This window comes from Strix uralensis, chromosome 4, assembly GCF_047716275.1.
Source record: "Strix uralensis isolate ZFMK-TIS-50842 chromosome 4, bStrUra1, whole genome shotgun sequence".
Lineage (NCBI taxonomy): Eukaryota > Metazoa > Chordata > Aves > Strigiformes > Strigidae > Strix > Strix uralensis.
Genome location: NC_133975.1, coordinates 105,932,902 through 105,951,603, shown reverse-complemented (window position 1 = coordinate 105,951,603; position 18,702 = coordinate 105,932,902). Strand labels below are relative to the sequence as shown.

The 18,702-nt window shown below is 36.4% G+C and overlaps 1 protein-coding gene across 9 annotated transcripts in view; it reads right to left on the bottom strand.

Moving 5' to 3' along the window:
* MIPOL1 (mirror-image polydactyly 1) overlaps positions 1-18,702 on the bottom strand; it is a 199,808-nt gene that overhangs the window by 85,484 nt on the left and 95,622 nt on the right. For all 9 annotated transcript variants that reach the window (XM_074868320.1, XM_074868324.1, XM_074868327.1 and 6 more), the window contains one exon: positions 17,259-17,366. In XM_074868320.1, coding sequence (XP_074724421.1) covers positions 17,259-17,366 — 108 coding nt within the window. The remainder of the gene's footprint in view (positions 1-17,258; positions 17,367-18,702) is intronic.

The following is an 18,702-nucleotide window of genomic DNA, read 5'->3' as shown; positions in this document are numbered from 1 at the left end:
TTGTGTGTGTGTGTTGCAAAGGCAACACAGCCATACTGCAGGTCTGTCTGTGCCATTCTTAGGCCACTTTCAGGCCGATTGAGAAAAGCTGGAAAGTAAACACAGGTGTTTTAAAACTGGAGCCGCTGTCATGGACAACCACAAACACCCTTAACTCTGATGTGGCAACGCCTCTTTCCCGCCCTCTCTTTTTTTAAGCATTGCCCAAAAAGAACATGTCAAATGTTTCACCTTTCACCACCTGAAAATAACTCAGGGCTTATAGCATTGTTTGGCAAATCTCAAGAAAAGAGATCATTTTTTCATTCTTTTTCAGATGTAGCCAACTCCAAGTCAGTCACATAAAATAAAGAGCTGTTCTATTTCGAATTATTTTATTTTCAGTGTCTGCTGATTTATCTTCAAGCACCATGTTTCAATTTGAACTTTTCCTTCCTCAGATGTAATTCAGACTCCTTGTTTTAATGATTCAGGTTCAACTAAAAAGACAGTGACGGGATTTTGCAATAACTAAACAAGAAATTTAATCCAGCGGATAAAAGGATAAATAAAAAACCATAACAACAAAAAAAAAAGCCACAAATCTCCCAAACCAAAAGAATAAACCTTGGTTTCTTGATTATTGTGCAAGAATATGTACAAAACTGAAAAAGTACTCTCTTGTAAATTAGCTGTTCCAGGAAACAGCACATCCTGTTTAACAGCCATGAAGTACTGACTAGCTAGAGAAAAAGTATGGAAAGCAAAAGCAGAACAAATTCCTACAAATTATGTAGACACTCTCAGTTGATGTGCAAGGAAAAAAAAGTAATATAATAACAAAAATGAAACAGCTATCAACAATTACAATTTAGTTCTGAAAAACTGGTAAACTAAACAGAGATGGACTGAAACTAAGAGCCCCAGCCACACTCCTCGCTCCAAAATGCAGAAATGGTTCATAATCTAAATATAAAAATCTAGATCCAGAAAAAAATCCTAAAATTTTATATTCAAATCAGCATGACCTAACACCTATACCAACAGCAAATGTATTGCAAGCATACAATAATGCTGAAAAGTTAACATGTCAAAATCGGGTCTTGTAATGCATGATTTTTCCTGTCAGTATCAGCCTTCAGATTCCAGAACGATTTTCTTTTTGGTGAATACACTTACACACCGCAGTTTCAAAAACCAGACACCAGACTTACTGTGTGTCCTGTGTTCCAACTTAAACAAACATAAACGACTTCATAAGATAGACAGCGCTCATGCATACATTTATTTATGTTAGGACACAAGCAGGATTTTTCTTTTTTCCAGATTTTGTCCAGTGTGGTAAAGAGACAGTATTATTGATCAAAGGCTCTGTCTGAACAGCCCTGAGCCTCCTCATACCCTATTAACTTCACTGGGCATTCAAAATAGTTCACAGTCTTACAAAACAGGCCTCGAGACAACTTGCAAAATTGAACTTTATATTAAAAATCAGTCATTATTATTTCTTTTAGGCCATTTTATCTTGTTTTTGACCGATGAACTACTTTGTATACTTTTATATTAGAAATCTAACCAATAATACATTAAAGCTTTACTGAATATAGTCGAGAGAACATAACTGTAATGAATGTAAAGCATCAAACTTCTCCCAGCAGTCAGCATCACTCACACTACTGTGCATTATCTAATGAACACTTAAAAGAAATCACACACACAAGTACACTTATTAACCTACATATGTTAAGACTGCAACAAAAGCCATATAGAGAAAGCATATTCACTCTTTTTGCCTCATTTGTTGCTATTTCTGGTCTCTGCATTAAGCACACATGACTTGAAAATCATATACCGTTGAGACTATTACACATAATGGACAAATTAGACTGAACAATATTGTGTATAAATTAGCCTGTTCATTGGTTTGCATTAGAAATACTTTTCTGTTAAAATTGGAAGGATTTATGCTTAGCTATAATACAAAATAGTAGAGTTTAATCTGATCCATTAAAAAAAAAGTACACTAGCACACTAATGGAGAAAACCATTAAATATTTTGATCGCAACAATTCAGAGACAGCTAAAAAAAAAAAGTGAGAGAAAAGCTTGTTGAAATAGCCCTTTCTAAGCACAAAAATTTCACCCCATACAAAGATGCAGCAGTGTTATTTGCCTGCAGATTTGTGAAGTCTCAGAAAGTATGTTTTAAGCTAACAGACTGAGTTAGAGGAACTTTACCAAACCACTAACTACCATTAAACAGCAATGATACATTTATCCCTCAGCACTACAGTGACCTCCTGGTCAAAAGCTAATTTCTCATTCCTCCAGCCTTTTGTATTCAAAGTTATTACTCGGTCTCAAAAGGAGCTGATTTTTGAAGCAAGAAACTTGCATCCACATTTTGAGAGATAAGGGGCACTTTCAGCTGCACCTAACTTCAAGAGAAGTTGTGGACACTCAGCTTTAGACATTTGTTATTTGACACAGCTCTGAACAGCAACTTTTTTTTTTCTATGTGTCTTAAAAAACTGGCAGGAGACATGCAGTAAAACTGTAAAAAATACTAATAAGCTTTAAGTGTGAAAAATGAGTTGTACTTAATGAAACAAATTGGGAAGCTTATTTTATCTTTCAAGGAATGGGGAAAAAAAAGGAACAGACTAAAAATTGATCCCTAAAGTTTTATTCAGATGAATAATAGGTACTCACATAAGTAGCTTCCTGTGTGAGGTTTACTGGATTAGGCCCCCATTTGTGAAAATGTTGTTTCTGGACTCAGACATGCTATTCTAAATTTCAGGCTGGAATGAAGTTTTTAGAGTGGAGCTCTTAAGTCCTAAAGATAGGGGTCAGAAGGGAAACAATGCAAGGGTGTGAAATACACTGTTGCTGCTACAACATCAACTCTGCTTGGTAATTTTTCTCAAATTACCGAAGAAAGGAAATATGAAGTCTGATGTCACTTTCTTCAAACATAAACACATCTCAGCAAGACTGTGAGTCTTTTTCTCCTAAAGAATAACTGAAAAAACAAAAATATGAGAAGCAGACATTCCTTTCTGAGGGCAAAGTTAATAAAACATTTTATTTGGGAAGTAGACACGATACAATTGGAGTTTGAAGGTGCACTTAGCTCTGTTTTAATATTTTAAATTTGACGACACTTGTCAAAAGATGTTAAAAATTGTTTTGTGGTCCAACAAGTCACTCAGCAAGAATAATTTTTAAGCAGCTTTTCTTTTTGTTTCAGTTAAAATTAAAATCCATGCTGTGTAATCCTTGGAGTCAATCTGTAATTAAGGGGATTTGAAGAGAGACCACGCACCGCATTAATGATAAAATTTAATATCTGTTTTAATACTCTAACATAAGAAAAAAACCCTAAGCAACATACAAAAAAGCAATCATTTCCCTATTTTGTGTGAATGCAGCATATATACACCATTACTATGTCTAGCAGCAATGCTGTATTTGATGTCAGCTTTTTGTTTATAGACCAAATGCTTCAGGATTTAGCATCTACAGAGCTTAAAACTGCATCTGCTTGAAAGTTGGCACCCAGATTTAATAGGCTAGATAAACAGATTTTATTTTATCTAGTTTGGAAAACGAGTGTTTTTGTTGTTACTGTTGTATGGCAATTCCAAATGGAAGGAGCTATCAGCAGCATTTCCAAGGTTTCCCTCTCCTCCCAGTCACTCTGCCACTCTCTCCTCCAACATCTAAAACAATTACAGCTCAACTGTAAGAAACAGGAGCAGATAACCACTTGAAACCAATTCATTTTATGTGATATTCTTAAATGCTTAAAAGTCTAACACAATACAAAAAATTAATAATGTTTGGTATACTGTCTCCTCCAGACTATATGCAAGGAAAAAGTTTGAAATCTGTGTCTCTTCAAAATGCAGCTAGTTGACACCAAGTAGTGAATTCAGACCATTTACTCGTTTTACAGTGGACCAAACACAGTTCTGTTTTTAAACTAGAAACCTGTACTAGATACTTTCATCCTTTCAGAAGATGGGATGAAGGATTAAAGTACCAGGGCAATGAGATATTTTATGATTCATTCATTTTTTTCCAAGAACTCAGTAAGAAGCATGGTTAAAGTAGAGGTGTTCTTAATTAGATTTTGGGTGGAAAGGTTTTGAAGGGATATGATGTTCTTCACTGAGAAAGCAGAATAGACTCTTTTAATGTGGACATCAAAGATTTTTCTTCCTGTTAAAATGCCTTCTGGTCTGAGCTCTTCTGAAAGAACTAGCAAAGCATCTATGTATTCTTACCAAATGTCATTGCATCATGTAAGATACTTAGCTTATGAAAATAAATTTGAAGGTAATTTCTTCTGACCTCTGAATATTGTCATAACAGCTTAAATGTCTGTATAAGAGCCTTACGCTTCGCAGATTTGGGACCTAGTCCCGTTAAAATTTAAGTGCATGTGGAACTCCCAAGCATCGAGATCAAAGGAAGAAAGGGTGAACTTCTCAAAATTTAGATCCTATAGCAGCAAGTATTAATGTCAGCAGGGCTGGTCTTCAGCAGTCACTGTGTGCACAGTCACATGTGCACAGAATCAGGCCTAATTTACAAGATTACTTTCAGTGTTTGAAAGCCTGGTCCAAATGATGTTTCTAATGTAAAAGATAGTGGTATTGTTTTGGGTTTTTTTCAAATAAGTTATCTCAGTTCTTCAAAATGTGTGGCCAAGATATTTATAAAGAAAGAACTCTATGCGCAAGTCATGCCACCACCATCTTAATAACCCCACCAGCATAGCAGGTATTTCTTTAATAAACAAACAAGCATTGAAATAATCATCTTGACTGTGATCCACAAGGAAATGGCGAATTTATGAAACTTCACGGAATTTGTCTAGTAAAACTGTGAAAGATGACATCTATTCTTCAGTGGAAGAGATGGAAAATGCAGTATCAACCAATACAGTGCACAAAATGAAGTCCCAGAAGGTTTCTTTATATATTGAATCTAAGTGCAAAATGACATTTGCATCTTTGAGTTTAATTTTAAATTGCAAATTTGGCTGCTTAGCAGCTTAACACAATCACCAATACACATTAATACCATGTTAAGGCAATGTGATGTACACTTATTTACTATTACACAACAGCATTTGTTACTTCAGCTTCCTATCCAAAGTTTAAAGACAGCTGCTTTCTAATTTCACCTTTTTATTGCTTTTTCTTTGTAAGATATATTTATCTTACCAGTAAGGCTGAATTTTTGAAGTAACAACACAGTTGACTGAATTTTGGAGGCATAAGAAATTGAAGTTTTAATTGTAAATGTATTTTACAGGAGAAATCAGACCTTCTTTGAGTGTTTTCAGTGAATAATTCATTTTTTGTGCAAGTGTAATGAGCAATTTTGATTCAGCTACATGACAGAGCTATGCATGCATTGTTTCTAAATATGAAGATAAACCTAATATATGTTGAGTTGAAATCCTAATGCATTGATATACTTCTGCTGATGTGAAACTTACTTTATACCTTTCAAGTCTTCATATAATAAAAAACAAGGCTGTGTATTTCATATGCCAAAATTCTATCTGTGCTTGTGTTAATCAATAAAGGTATATTAATATACTTTCTGAATAGGTGGTACACCACTGTGCCTGCAAAAGTTTTTTATGGTTAAGGCCCAGAAACTCAGAATTACTGAATTAGCAAATTTAATACTTGACTCCTAACATATAGTACTACTCTAAAGCTTACTCCTAGAGAAAAGCCAAAGTCCAGCTGCCAGTCCATAATCTCATGAGAAAAGCTGTGGAGATCTACTAGAAGACAGGTGAGGAATATTTTACTTCATAAAGACCACTTTCATAGAAGAAAAAATATCAAAATAAGCCCATGTCCATTCATTCCTTCTGCTTTTCAAGCATTCTCCTAATGACCTGTATACTGCTTGGGTAGAAATACACACCTACTGCACACAAGGAGTACATCTGTTCCCCTTAGCAACCTGAATATGTGAATGGCAGAGTCCACTTTTCCTTTACACCTCTGCATGGCCACAGACATGTAAGTCAAATCAGGATTTTGCTCTTATTTATGGGGAAAAGAAAGGGATTTATAAAAGTTTCTCGGTGATCTAGGAGCACAAGTGCCCTAATATCAAAAATGCGCCTCTGCACCACACCAAATAAACAGACGGGAATTAAAAAGGACAGGCAAAATGAGTCCTGACTCCTCTAAGTAAATGATGGCTAAGCACCAAGCTGCACTTTCTGGACATGGGCTCTTTAGATTTCATCTCATTCTAAAACCTGAAGTTTCTCACCTGGGAACAGAACAGGAGAGGCTTTCAGATTACAGTAAAAAGATAAATAAGAGCAAACATGTAGCACCTTGAGGCTTCTGAATCAGGGCTTGTCTGTAGCCTTACAATCATACTAAGACCAAATGTTTCAGTGTCTTCTTTTACCATCTGTCCCCCTTCTACTCTGAACCATACTTCATACAATCACTTGCATGCAAAATTCTAGGAAAGGGTTCTCCAATTCTGAACAGAAGCTTCTGTTCTTCAGTTTCTGAACAGAAAGATAAACTTAAATAGACAAAGACCAAAGATTCCTTTATAGTAAATACCTAAATTTCTGAAATATTTATATTGATCCTCTATCCTATCCCTGGTTTCGTCTACCCAAGATCTAAAGTAGATTCTATCAATTCTGAGAGGCGTTTCAGATAAGGAGGTCATGGATGGGTCAGAGCAAGACCTTTGCTATTTAATGACCCTGTAGCTTGCCTTTTGCACAAGAGCTTAGGTTACTACCTTTTATACATTTTATTGTAGGACAAATAACCGACATGTCATCATGCACTCAGGCTCAAGATTTTGTTTACAGTTGCTGCTCAAACAAAAGAGAATCGTTTTCCTGTGCAGCACAGAATAAAGAGTGTACACTAAGACAATGAAAAAATGATTGAAAATTAAGATTTACCACTCTTTCTTTCTGCATGTATGAATAACAGATTTCATATGGAGAAAGAAACAAGATTTATGAAATAAAAAGTAATACATAAGAATGTCACTCCTCCTCTTCATTCATTAATCTGATATCTTGTCTCCAGCATCATTTAATACTCGGTACCTGTGAAGAAGTAAAAACTTAACCTGGCTAATTATTTTTGGTACTTTGTTTTATTATGATGTGATGCTGATAGATACTTGGAAAACTATGCCAGTGAAGATTAGAGATGATATTATTAATAGAAACTAATGCTAATGGCTTCTTTAAACATTGTGGAAAGCAGTTACTATTTTATGTACAAAATGGCTTCAGGTTTAGAATCTCTTAACTAAGTTTGGAAATATGTTTTATAGTATCAGAAAGTGGCAAGTGAAGGAGGGAGTCCTAGTCTTCTAGTAAGTCTATAATAAGTCTGATATATTAGGCTTCATGATTGTTTTACAATTAGATTAACATATGCCCTTCATTCCTGACCCATGTAATCCCAAAATGAAGCTCCATACTAGTGGGAAAGTAAAAGAATATTTTTTATAGCTGTTTGAAGTGCAGCAATATGATACCTCCTCAGATGTTACAAAGGTTCATAGTAGTACTACTATTGACATGTTATTGGGCAGAAGGAAGGAAAAATGAACCCATGACTGGGGTGATAAACTATACCATTGGAGATGGCAATGAAGCTTATCACTACAGCTAAATAGTTTTTATTTTTGTAATATGATTGTGGTTACTACAGTATATTTTGCTTACGTATCAGAGTCTGTGATTCTAATTTACAAGATACTGATGAATTTAAGGTATTTTAGAACAAATTAAAGAAAAAAAATGGTGTAAGGCATGGGTGTCACCTCTATCAAGATGAGTGAAAGAGCAGGTAGCAGACAGCTTTCTATCTGGCCACAGGATGCCTGCACAGTTTGTTCCATCTTCTATAACTTCAGAATGTTTTTCAATTCAGAACATGTATTTCTAGGATACATATATCTGCGATCTGCCCCAGGCCCATAAACTATTCTAGTTCTGAAGTCCTTTAACAGAGTTTAGGCAAAAACCTAAAAATGCTGCAGAACATTTACAAATGAAACAAAGCATCCTTGAAACTGGAAGGCCAAGTGGCAGCATCACTGAGCAAGGAAGGAACTTCCAGGAAGTCATCCAAACAACTATCAAAAGAACCAACCATACAAAGTGGAATCTATCCTGTTAGAAGGAAAACCAGGTGCATGAAAGTGCAAAGTATTTGTAAAATGCTAAGTTAATATAATATGTGCAGATGCACAATTACAGAATGGTTAAATAACAAACATGGACAAGAGGGCCTTGTCAACAGGAAGTTCGTGGTCACAGAAGCCTTTTACCATGAAAGAGATGGTTCTTTGCATACCAAAAGTGAGGATGTGGAAGCAGCCTAGATGACTGTGAGAATGATAATCCAGATTTAGAATAACCTGAAACCAGGATATTGCATTCCAAGAACCTGCTGCATTCATCAGAAATAATACTTCTGCTAATCGAAAGCAGTAACACTGACTGACCTCATGGGAAGACAATTTACACCTATGAAATGGAAACCAAAAAATGAGACTCAGCCAAAAGATTTGAATGACCACATCATCTCCAGTGACAAAGGGATGTTTATAGTATATACAGTTTGTTGATATTTAAAATTGTCAAGAGTAATCTGGTGCTGAGAGACTTGAAGGTTGTCAACTAAAAAGCAACAGACTTCCAAGGAATTTTTAGAGGAGCAGATGAAACCTGACATCAAACATGAAGTGTGAATGAGCTATGAATTCCTTAATGCTTAGAACTGAATCAAAGTTCAATAAATATATCTGCTTTTAGATAACGCAATAAATATATCTGCGTTAAGAGACGTCCAGCATCTGTTAACAGAAGAGAAGGAAGACTTGCACTCCTCAGGCAAGGTGAATAAACTCTTTTAGCCAAGACACTGTCTGTTCAGTCTATCAAGACACATTCAGTGCCATTCTTGCGCAGCTGTTTACAGGTAATATGAAGCATGCTAAAATTCCTTAAGACATACAGTGCTCTAGACAAGCATAATTAGTTAGATACAAGTCTTCTCAGGATCATTTTCAGGACAAACGTTGTTCTGCCAATAAATGTTCACTCTCATCCATATACTACTTTGCTTTGAAACAATTCTGAAAGACTTGAGGTCACAGTAAATTGCTTGATCTTCTTTCATTTGAACGAAGTCCAAGAAATCCTGAGTAGCTGCTGTGCAGAGAACACTGTACACATAGAGCTGCCATGCCAGACAGTGCTGTCAGTGAAAGGACAGCCGTACAGATACAGGAAGGTGCCACAGCCAGTGCAACCGAGGAAGCAAAGACGAGAACTTGGGTATGTCTATTTGTTTCCTTCAACTTGAAAACAACCCAAGGCTTGAACGAGTTCAAAATTCTGGCCCATAGTGATGCCTTAGTGAACCAAAACCAGTAGAAATGGCCTTGACGCCTATCCACACAGCCACTTAATGACATCACAAGCTGTCCACTGAAAATCATGCAAGTACTAATGTTACCAAACATCATTTCTCTTCAACTCCCAGGCAGATGTTTCATATAAATCAGACGTATCAGACTCTGGAAGCCTGTGTTTCTAAAGGGACTCTGGACAACTTCACTCTCAGTGAAGGGAAAGTGTCTCATCTCACAATTCATTTCCATTGTTTTTCATCAGGAGAAAACACTGTATTATTTGCTTGTGTCACATTTAAGCAATTACTTGAACTTTCAACTCCCTATAAAAATTAAGATATTTTTGGTCAATTAATAAAAATGTCTGTCAGTGCTAAAACATTAATTACCAGATGGGAGGAGACAGTCACTAAGAATGTAGTTGTCACTTGTGAATAACTATTCTGTCAAGATCTGCATAACTAAATAAAGCTTACCAGCCCGGATGGCTACAAAAAACAATTAACAAAACTGGTCACTGGAAGTGATACTAGCAGATTGAATTTCTGAACTTAGCTTTTTGACTCATGGTCAAATACATGTGCTACATTAGTCACTTTCTGCCTATAGGGGATACACATAAGCAAACTGTTACACTCGTAAATATATGACAGCAGATGAAGGAGGAATCCCTGGCTGAGGATCTCTAGACCTGAACTGACCAGATGACCAGGTTGTGACATCTGGCTGAAAGGAACAGTTGGGTTCAAGGAAACTTCAACTGAGTGCTTTAAAGACCACCTGACCAGTGTTCACATTTTTTCCACCGGGACTGATGGGGAATGTTGGTCACTGTAGGGTTATATGAGTTATTTTCTCCACCTCTCCATGCATACAGATAACTGGGTGCGTTGTCAGAAGTCTGGAGCAATGGCTTTTGGAGACACTGCCACTTAAGCAGCAAAGAATGCAGAAACTTAATGTTGAAGTGGAACATGGACAGAATTATTTCTGCAGGAGTTGTACACGGCCTCATTTTAGTGTTCATTTATGGTAAGATGCATGAGCTTACACCGATATCCTCTGAGGTGTACAGTACTATTTAATAACACCAGCCATAAAGTGACTAATCATGTTTCTAACATGGATAAGAGCTGAACAGACATGGGTCTAACCTTAGTGACCTTGTGATTAAGTGTTTTTGGGTGCAGCACAAGCAACTGCTCTGTTCAATGCAATTAAGATTGCAACTGTATCTGTCTGATAAAGTGTCTAGGAAGCAGCAACTGAAGAAAAATGTTTGTGCATTCTTATTCACATTCAGATTGTCAGCAGCATGTTCCAGGTTTTACTAGGTCTTTTATTTCTACCTCCTCTATGTACTTAAAAGCCATTCAAAACATTCAAACTTTAGCAAACTTCCACTCTAAAAATTAATAATGATCTCATGTGCTTTACAACAAGTTTTACTGACAGAGTAGCAAATTTGTCTCTCACATTGCCCAGTATGAGGGCACATACTGCTTTAGGGTAGCTACTGGAGAGTGAAATGAACTCAATGCAGCTTTCTACAAATCTGAACTGGACAACTCTTCTGAAAGCAGAAGAAGGAAGTGGCACCCTTCTTTAGAGAAGAAACTGAACTACTGAAACAGCTCTTGCACAAAGTTAGAGACTGCAGCTTACTTGATAAATGCTCTAGTATTTTATCCTTGTGTAAGTTATTGGAAGAATAGCATGAAGAACTTTTCAGGATTAGTTGTAACAACATATTATTTGCTGGATATAACCTCCAGGAAGCCTGTTAACTATTCCCATTGCTCCTGAAACGTTCCTGCAGTTTCAGAAAAATAAATATAGATCATAAGTAAATGCAAGGGAACAGTGTATCTCCTCACAGTGAGCAGCAGATCTGCAATCTACTTCTCCTCCCCTTCTACTTCCAATATGAACCTGGCATCCCAGTCTTCAAACATATCTATAAATACTTTTGCAAATGTGATAGCAGTCCCTTTTATAGGTAGCAGCACATGACAGCCAAAACAAAAACTATGATTGCTTTAGGGTTAACTCCACAGAGTGAGCTCTCAAGCTGAGCTTTCACAGGTTGATACTCTGCTAGACAGAGAGGGAACAGTGCATAGTGTCCAGAGGAATTCATAGCAAAATATGAGAGAAATGGATGGATTGTCCAACATATGAATATTGCTGAGTTGCTTCACTGAAAAAAACCCAATCACTCTGAAGTAAGCACAATATTTCAAAGCATCTTTTACCAAACAATAACACCATACCAACAAGTAGATCAATAGCAAGTTTTAAACTCTTTGCAGAATAATGTCTAGTTACTTTGTAGCTAGAAACTAGAGAAAGGAGTAACACACACTTCACCAGTGGATAACATAGCTATTCATCTGTTAGCTATAAAATATTGGTAATCATCAGCAGGTTTCTATCACTCACACAGCACTGCAGTTAACAACAGTGCAACAGTTGAAACGGCTGAAGTTGGCAGAGTGGTGTTCTGGATGTGGCTGGGCCTTACCTCGTTCAGAACTTACATTCCAGGTTTCTGATAAATCAACCTCATCTCTGTTGCCTCATATACAATGATTATGGAAGTATTGAAAGGTTTTTCTCTAATGGTTTTCTAGAATCAATTAATAACTAAAATAAAATGTAAAAATTGTATGTTGAACTGGAACTTGAATAGAAGAGATGAGATTGGAATCTCTCAATTTGCCACCACTGATTCAGGCAAGTTTCTCTGGATTACAGAATATTTCAAAAGCGTGTGGCTCTGTCAGAAACAAATCAGAGGCTTTACAGCCATAAACCAGCTCTAAACTCATTAAAATGAAGCTCTGAAACTTCAACTCTGAAGCACTAAGCATAAAAACACTTAGAATTACTTAGATTTGCAGATAAGGGTCACAGTTACCATCTTCTGAAAGGAGAACTTTATTCCATAGTCAATATTATATGCCTAAATAGCATGAATATTCCATGCTTTTCAACAGTAGCAAACATTTTAAAGTTCATGTTAAAGCTTTTCTTAATTTTTTTTTAAGCTCTTGTGACATCAGATTCTCCTGGGATCGTGCTCTTCATAGATGATACATTGACTAGTCATCTGGATTTGTTTTTGTGGTTGGCATTGTCAAGTAGAAATGTAGAAAAGGTTTCTACTCTAAGAATCTGGTAAATTCTGGGAATCAAAACAGAGCTTAATACAATTTATGACAGGCATAAGGGAGTGCTTAATTTAAGTCTTCTAGTGTGGCTTTTTCACAGGCATCATTGCTGGAACAGCTACCAAACTGCTATGCATGGTGGATTTCCTGCCCTTGACACAGTTCTTATGTGTTATCAGAAAGCAGATGACATCAGCTACAATTGCTTTATGACACTACTGTATACAAATTTCTGACAGCTCCTTCAGGTCACTTCCTTGCCTCTGACTAAATTTATGATATTCTTAATAAAATGATGGAAGCCTGTCGGACGAATCCTAGAGAAAACCACAACTAAAAAGATTGATTAGTCAGAAAAACATCACAAAAGCCAATCATAACCAAAGAATAACATCTTAACAGCTCTGAAGGAGATTAATAATTTTTACAAGTTCTAATGACATCATACTTGGATGGAATAAACTCATTTGGTCACTAAAGGGCACCTGATTTGTATACCATCATGAAACAGTCATCCTCTCCATTTTGAGAGTTTGGCTTAGAATTAAAATTAGTATGTCTCTCTGGTCTTTAAAGCAGATTAATAGCTGCTTTAAGAAGAATGTACCAGCTAATTAAAAATTACAAAATAAATCAGGCCTGGGAAAAAAAAGTCACCTCTCCCTATGTTTCATTCAAATCCAGTTAAATACTTCCCATTAATTTTCACATTAAGTTATTTGTTTCACAAGAATTATTTCCTGTTCTTCAACTGAGTAAAGAGGACATTCACACTGGCAAAATCTTTATTTTTCTTTAGGAAAATGTATTACTTAAAACTCTGCATTTTAAAACTACACACCACAAAGCTAACAACAATAAAATGATCCACAACAATATTTAAATACTAATGAAAAAATAACAATTCTTCAACTTTCATATGTTTAATTGAATCAGCTATTTCAGTGTATTGTGGGAATACATTTATCAGAATCAGTAGAGACCAAATGTTAATTATGAAGGCCAAGCACAAATGAATAATCTTACGTATAGACCCTGACACATTAGAACTGCAAAGCACTCTGCAGACCTTATTTTATGAAAATGTACTAAGAGCGCAAATGTATAGGCCCTTAGGAAGCAATTATCCCTAAAAGATTTAGCTATAATTCAATCTGAAATATTATAAGAGATTCTTAAAAATGGTTTCACAAAGAGGAGGATTATTATACTTTAACTATGGAAATAGGGGCCCACATGCTTCTCTGAATGACCTCTGTACAGTTGTGGGCATTGCCTGGAGGGAAGATTTGAAATTGGCCTATTTGTTCAATTAATACAATTCCCTATGACCAATAAGAATATTATAAACATTAGGAATATCAGTTTGGCATTGTGGGACTGAATGGCCCACATCACTATAAGGAATGTTCTATGCAATAAGTACATTGAATACGGAAATTTTAAATCACGTACTACTAACATGTATGTCAGATTAGTTAAGAAGTGCTATCTTACTAAAGACGTGCAGATGTTATATTGCACCGTAAGATGAAATGATACAGTATAGGTCTATACAGCATGCCTTATGTGTCATATGTTTTATTTGTCACATGATCCTCGGGTATGACACAGGATCTAAAAGCGTAAAAACAAAGTGTGCAATAGTGCTTACATCGTCTCTGCGATTTCCAGGTCCTGGATCTGTCCAAATTACTGCCACCACTTCTCTCCCCCAGTTACAATCTGTCTCTGCTGCTTTGCCTCACTCAGGAGTCTATGGGCTGCTACTGCCTCAAAGAAGGGTGGCAGTAGCCCTGTGAGGCAATATAACTAAAAATAAAGCTAAAAGCTTGCAGCTTATTTTACCTATTAGGCCATACCATCAGCGGAATGAAATAGGTTTCCCGTGGATTGGTCTTAACACTTTTTTCCTTCTCAGCAACTCACTGCTGTGAGATTATTTTAAAAAGTAAGAAACAATACCTGTTGGGTTTTGTTGTTAAGTGTATTTCAGGACCCCATAGAGGTAATGATCTCATCTTTTATCACAAACTTTCATGCCATCTTTAGTCTAGCTGGTCCCGATTACCGTATTTTTATCCAGTTAAGATTGCAAGTATCCTTGCATCACATCTGATGTTTACACTCCCGTTACTCCCTGAAGAAAGTCTAAAGCAGATCAAATTCCTCATCTGCTACCTATCACCAGAGTACATTTTTCGCCAAATTGAATCAGACAATGTTAATTAAGTTTGAGTAGGGAAAATTAAAGATTTTTAAAAAAAATCAACTTTCTTAACAGAAACTGTCCTGGATAGACACAGAAGGAATACCTGGACTCCTCTGCAGGACTGAATCAATAGTACATAGCGCAGTTCCCAGTTTACACAGAGAAGTGGTTAAAGTAAATCTAGTTCCCTGCATCATGGTGAAAATAAAAATAGTTGTGTTGATATTTAACCCTGCACCACAAATGGCCTGTCCTGTTTTTCTGAAAAAGGTCAGATGATCAGAGGGTGATCGGCAGTAAAGAGGAGACAGGAGGGGATTCTTGGGTCTGTACATGCACTCCGCATGTAGCACTTACAATAGCTACTGAGCACATACAAGAGGCAGGAGGTGGCAGCTAGGAACAAGAGGGTTTCACAGGGGAGGTGTGTGCCAAGACCTCAGTGTGTTATCTGTCAAGGGGCTCCGGCTGGATATTTCTCTGGCAGGGAGCTCTGCCGCTGACGGCAGCAGGAGCGCCCTGGCCAGCTGCAGCCAGGCCCGGAGCACTGGTCAAATCCATTTCTAAAGGAGTCGGTCGCTGACACGACTTTCATCCCTACCAGCCAGTCTGTATTTTTTAGGCTGGAGCTGCACTAAAAAGGGGTGATATGCTTTTCATTTACATGAGTGCTTAGATCAGGATGAGTGTTCATATGCTGTGTATCAAAGCTAACAACCATTGCCAATATTTCATAGGGGCATTTTAAAGTTTTCGAGGTCAAGAAGTCAACTTGACCCATCGACCTTTTAAGGAGTACTTCGATGGGCCTGTCCTCACTGTAGGTAACAGTAAAATGAACTCAGACAAACTCTACAGAGGCACAATATTAAAAAAAGTTCAACTTTACCAAAAATTGAAAAGCATTCATTTTTTCCTCCCCACGCTCTCATCTCTAAAAGATTATGACCAATTAACCTCTAACTTTGAAAAATCAAAAAATGCCTATGACAGCCAGAAATTAAATTCTTTAAAGATTAGGTGCTGGGAGAGCAATATCAGGCTTAGAATGAAATCCTGAACTATTAAGTCACTTCTTGCTCTGAAAATATAATTATTCTGTAAGCATTATGTCAGGCAATATTAAATGTAAAAAGTGTAGTTTCAATAAAACATTTCTATTTTCTAACAGAAAGACTATGCATAATATTTTCAATGACACAGAAAAAACAAGTCATCATGCAATTAATGAAAAACAATACTGTGTTCAATAAGTAGCATGCTCAGCAAGCACTAAATTTTAGTGATACCAGGTTCAAAACAATACTATTATTGTGGTCAGAAACAGCCCTGAATGTTTACGATCTCTATTTCTAGTCATCTGAGAATGGGTTGCTCTCAGGATTGCACACCTGATTTTGTAATATTCATCACAGATTCTGATAACAATTATAAACCCATGGAACATAGAGCACAAAGCCTCTCTCCATTTATTCATTATACTTTTTTTGCTGAGAAATGTCAAACTATACAAGGATTTACCTTTATTCCTATACTTCGCATTGGTCAAGTTGTTGCATGAATAATGTTTCCTGAATATTAAAAAAAAAAAAAAAAAAGAAAAAGGAAAGCAGAGGAAAATCTGCCTATAAATTAGATACGTTTGGATCTTACTGCCTAAATCAAACACAGTTTTAAAACAACAACTCAGTATCAACAGAGTAACTTCTGTATTTATATTGCCTCTCCACTACCCATAAAAGATATTTTTAAGAATATAGTGGTTGAATAGGTGCACAAGATGCTTGCACATCTTACCTGGCATAGTCTCTTATTAGGGCTAGCGGTGAGATTGCTGGTTATGTAGCTATCAATTCCACTGACGTTACAATTTCCCTTTCTCAAAGCAGCAATAACCTGTCACTTCACACTGTCCTTTCTCTGACCCTCTCCTGCCTCTCTGCTCATTTTTATTCTTATTGACAAGACTTATTATTCCTCCTCCCAATTCCAACTAGCTCCCCTTTTGCAAATAGTAGTATCAACTATGTGGTCACTAGTAGTATAGGTCAACAATGTTATTAATATAGCACACACTGCTGGGAGCAGATCAAACAGCCATGCTTTAAAATTTTTTTGCAAAGGTACCATGAGGCAAATAGTTGCAGTTTTTCTTCACATTATAAAATGTAATATAGCAAGGACAGGCCCCAAGAATTTAGCATTAATTACCAGCCCAATAATTTGGAGGATATGTTATTTTTTTCTTGTTGTTTTCATACACAAAATAAAATAAAACCATAACAGAAGGGTGCTGTATCTGTGTTTAAAGAAGGGGTTGTTGGCAAACACCATAGCTCACTTCTGCCGAAATGTACACAACTGATATATGCAGCCCAGAAAGCTGGCACCAGGGGCTTACAACCTTAATTTGCCTGCAAGAAGAAATGGAGATTTACCTTCAGAGCACGTTCTTGATTGTTTTCAGCAGTCAGATGTCTCGTGTTGTTTGCTGAAGTCTGGTTCTGCTCTTTCAGATGATGAAGCTCCTGCTCCAGCCGTTTGCACTGCAACGAGGAAAGAATCCCATTAAGTAGAGGAGTGTGGGCACATTTTTTTCAACAAGCCAAATGAATTAACGTAAATAACCCCATCACCATTTCTGCAGTAGTGAAAGCATCAGACAAAAGCAAGTTACAATCCCAGACCAGTACTAGAGCTATGTTTTTTAAATGTGCATCATTATTCAGATTCTTCCTGGTCCAACTGCATGCCAAAAAAAGCTAAGTTTAGTATCAGATAAAGACATTTTGCAGAATGTTTTAAAAAGTCTTAAAAATGTTGGGTTGAATTTCTGCTCCTAGTTATGCCAATATAAGGCTTGATTTTGTCTTTTATGTATTAAGTAAGTGGATATAAAGGAAGCAATGCTTTTAGAAAAGCAAGCAAATGAAAAACCCTCCTCCCAAATCCAGGACCCAGCCTTTTATAAGAAAATAGACATGTAATTTTTATACTTTTATTTTTCACGCTAAGAGATTACTCTAATTCCCAAACACACACCACATCTTGAAAGAAAAGAAGTTTTAAGATTGTTTTGTTTAAATATTTAATTTAATGACAAAGAATTAAAAATTTAACATTTGCTACTGTGTGCATACACATGCATACTTACTGCTGTCAGCCAAACATCTACTTTAAAGATTAAAGATCTGCAAATTGGGAGCTAAATTACATTTCACTGTTTTTATGGTAACCATAAGAGGTCTTGCCCAGTTCATTGTCCTATGAAAAAAACCCTGTTATACAAAAAAAAGCAAAACAGATGAAGTACCAGGAAGACAGGGGAACACCTGTTAGAACTAGGGAAACACACAATATTTTAAAACAGTATATTACAAGCAAGTAGTTTGAGATCAGCACCAAAACCCAAAGCTGATAGACTGTTAGAACAAAAGACAATTAATTGATAAAAAGTATTTTAATAAACACTTTCTGAAAACACTAGTAAGAAAGGAATGAGAATCATGATATAATGCCCATGTAAGCATTGCTGTCTCAAATGAAAGATCTGGAAACGTCAGTCTCTTGTACTATCTCAGTGACTGTAGAAGACATAGAACTGAGCTTCCCATCAAGTGTATACAACCTATTCCGGAGCAATTCAGTACGTGGGACAATGAGGCATGGCTCATGACAACTCTAAAAAAAGAAAAACTGCGAAACAGAGAGCTGTAGGGCTGCAAAAATTCTAACTGAGGTCTATGTAAAATAAGGAGTAGTAAAGGATCTTGAGACATAAATTTTAAAGACATACCAGTACGTACACTTCTTAAACACAAAATAAGTCCTTAACAATGTACTGCACATCAGGTATCCAGAATACTATGTAAAACAGAATGA